This window comes from Arachis hypogaea, chromosome 17 (genome assembly GCF_003086295.3).
Source record: "Arachis hypogaea cultivar Tifrunner chromosome 17, arahy.Tifrunner.gnm2.J5K5, whole genome shotgun sequence".
Classification (NCBI taxonomy): domain Eukaryota; kingdom Viridiplantae; phylum Streptophyta; class Magnoliopsida; order Fabales; family Fabaceae; genus Arachis; species Arachis hypogaea.
Genome location: NC_092052.1, coordinates 16540258 through 16543291, shown reverse-complemented (window position 1 = coordinate 16543291; position 3034 = coordinate 16540258). Strand labels below are relative to the sequence as shown.

The 3034-nt window shown below is 33.7% G+C and overlaps 1 protein-coding gene across 3 annotated transcripts; it reads left to right on the top strand.

Moving 5' to 3' along the window:
- The first annotated feature begins 331 nt into the window (after positions 1–331).
- Positions 332–2834, top strand: LOC112767087 (myosin-16-like). Of its 3 annotated transcripts, none has more exons than XM_025812963.3 (7): positions 336–701; positions 784–962; positions 1127–1179; positions 1305–1409; positions 1542–1617; positions 2259–2371; positions 2453–2834. In XM_025812963.3, the coding sequence occupies exons 4-7, from the start codon at positions 1369–1371 to the stop codon at positions 2625–2627; spliced, it is 405 nt and encodes a 134-aa protein (XP_025668748.1). In that variant the 5' UTR covers positions 336–701; positions 784–962; positions 1127–1179; positions 1305–1368; the 3' UTR covers positions 2628–2834. The 3 variants fall into 3 exon arrangements, 2 of the variants coding, with proteins under 2 accessions (XP_025668748.1, XP_025668747.1); XM_025812962.3 differs by having other exon boundaries at positions 2235–2371; XR_003184709.3 differs by lacking the exon at positions 2259–2371 and having other exon boundaries at positions 332–701.
- The last annotated feature ends 200 nt before the right edge of the window (positions 2835–3034 follow it).

The window sequence follows — 3034 nt, the reverse complement described above, 5'->3', positions numbered from 1 at the left end:
TATTTTAATAATTATAATATAGACGGCTTTTGTCGTCAATAATTGTAAACGATCGAGATCTCTTTTTGAAATTAAATGAAGGGTATAGATTTATTAAATAAAATAGACGGCTATGTTGTTGATTTTTTTTTAAATTAAAATCGGCGAAATTACCGTCGATTTTTATCAACAAAAAAGCCCTCATTTTTTCTTTAAAATCGACACACTAGTCATCTATTTTAATAATTATAATATAGACAGCTTTTGTCGTCGATAATTTTAAACGATCGAGATATTTTTTTCGAAACTAAACAAAAGATATCTATTTATTAAATAAAATAGATGAATAGACGACTACGTTGTTGATTTTTCTTTTAATTAAAATCGACGAAGTCACAGTCGAACTTTCATAAACAAAAAATTTTCCGCGCCTCTCGTTTCACTCAATTTCCTGCTTACATTTTACCTGAAATAATTAACTAACCCCAAATTGGGCCTTCTCCGTTTCACCGCCACCATTTCACCAATCTTCCCTCTCCGCTGCCACTGCGCCGTCGTGGCTCCACTACCTCCGCGCCGTCGTCGTTCTGCTGCTCCCTTGCCGTCGTCGCTCCGTCACATTTGTGCCGCTGTCACTCTGTAATCGACGGCAAGGCGGTGCCGCAAACTATCATATCTGAGATCGCGGAGGAAGTGTGCTCTCTCTCTCAAAAGTCGGCAAGGTACTCAATTCCGATCCCAATCCCAATCTAACCTACTCAAAATTGGGAATTAAAATAATGTAATGTGATGGTGTTGTTGCAGGTTCTGAGGCTGGCGGTGGTGATAGTAAGGAACAGGAAGGACTCCCAGAGTTATGTGGGAATGAAGAGAAAGACATGTGCTGAATTAGGGATTAAGTCCTTCGACATTGACCTTCCTGAACAAGTTTTCGAATTTGATTAAGCAAGTTCACCAGCTCAATGTTAACCCTGATGTTCACGGTATTAGATTTATGTTACTTGTTATTAGATTTATGTTTCCGAATCCGAATCCAAGCTTTTATTTATTGGAAAAAAAAGAGGGGATTGATGAAGGCAAGTTGGCCTGTCTACTATTTATTTCGGCAGAGAGATTAAATTGTAATTGCATTTCACCTCCTTTGCAGAGAAAAGTTCAGGTTTGAGAAAGACGAAGTCTCAGATTTTTACAAACAGCTCTGTGAGTTTGAATTTACTTTATTGCAATTTGGATGATGTGGATATATTCTTTGTTGAGTTCTGTTGCTAGTTTGCTATATGAACTGTTCCTGTTTTACTAATTGTCTATCGTATGCCATTCTTTAGGCTTGTAAATTGAAATTAGGCGATCTCAAAGGAGCATTGTTGGATACCGAATTTGCAGTGCGTGATGGAGAGAATAATGCCAAAGCTTTGTTCTGCCAAGATCAGGTTGGTATCCCATTTGTCACAATTTAGGAGCTTTTCTTTCCCTTGAATATGTCAGTCTTCTTGTTACTGGTAATTAATGTTTCTCACTTTCTTCTCCTATTGCTATGTTGCTTCCGAGTTCTGACTTATCAGGCATACATGGCACTCCATGACATTGATGCTGCCGTTGAAAGCTTTAAGAAGGCATTGGCCTTGGAGCCAAACGATGGTAATTTACGATTTTGGATCATGCCTTTGGCATAAATTCAATGTTCTATAAAATGAGCAAATTAAAGCTTTATCATATCTTAAAAAAAGTCTCTATATATTGTGAACCATCTATAACTCACCTAGCCATTATTGCAATTCAAGAAACAATTTTAATAAAGCATAGAGAAATGTGATCAATGAAAAATAAATTAATAATACAGCATAAATTAATCAGGTGAAACAATGACTAATATCACTAGAGATTGTTGTTATTTTGAATATATATATATATATAATGAATCAAAACTTGAGGAAATTTGATTGGAAATGAAAATGACTAACTAATAATTAAATAATATTATTCAAACCTGACCAATTATTTCGTTCTACTTTAATTCCTAAGTATGTTGCATGTCTGTTACTACATGTTTATTGTTTCTTTCAAGAAACAACTTGCCAAAAATGAAAAAATCAATCAACAATCAGAATCTAAGACACAAACAAGATAATGCCAAAAAATAAACTCCATCTAATTAATTACTTTATGGTGATCATGAATTGCAGATTTGCAGTAAACATTTAATCAATTCCATCTAACATTCAAGAACTATTAAGTATTAACATAACCATAAATAGGTTTCATATGCAAAAAATAAACAGATAAAAATCAACAATGAAGACAGCAATTTTAAACAAGTAGCAAATCAAGCTTGCTCAAGTCCTGTTTTAGAAGCATTTGGCAACGCCAAGACTGTTAGGAACAATAATTCAAGGTATTAAAAAAAACTTGTATCTTGTATTTTCTAGTCTTAATTGGATTGATTTAAAGTTTGTTGTATTATACATAATTTCAGTTGTTTTGGTAAGTTTGTGGAGATTCAGTTTGATCAAAAAGGGAGAATTTCAGGAGCTGCTATTAGAACTTATTTGCTGAAACGGTCTCGTGTCTGTCAGGTTTCTGATCCTGAGAGAAACTATCATTACTTTTATATGCTTTGTGCTGCACCAAAAGAGATACAGAAGTCTTAAAATATGAAGCTTGTAATGATATGATGTGTAAAAAATTTAATGTTCAAATTTTGCTATAGCCTGTTGTAATGACTAAATTTAATATTACACCATTGTCTTGTTGTTTTGCAATGCCTGTGCATTATGCATTTTTCCTTGACATGATCAATGTAAAAAAGGAGGAGGAGTGCTATCAGATCAATTGTTTAATTGATAGTTTAATTTTTAATCTTTCTCAATTGCATTATTTGACTTGTGTAGAAGTTTTCAGTCTTACCGAATGAGATAAGGCCTAGTTAATTGTTGAATGTCCCACTCCTGCATTGTTGAATGTTATATTTGACAAATGAAAAATCTTGTTTGATTGCATTGCAATACTAAAATATGCTTTGCATATTTTCTTGAATTAAGATGGAGGCACTCTCATA

Bases quoted from the DNA above. Each gene is read 5' to 3' on its own strand.
- LOC112767087 (XM_025812962.3), top strand. From the start codon at position 1,369: ATGGAGAGAATAATGCCAAAGCTTTGTTCTGCCAAGATCAG. The intron at 1,410-1,541 runs GTTGGTATCCCA...CTGACTTATCAG, and splicing joins CTTTGTTCTGCCAAGATCAG to GCATACATGGCACTCCATGA. The intron at 2,372-2,452 runs GTATTAAAAAAA...ACATAATTTCAG, and splicing joins GTTAGGAACAATAATTCAAG to TTGTTTTGGTAAGTTTGTGG.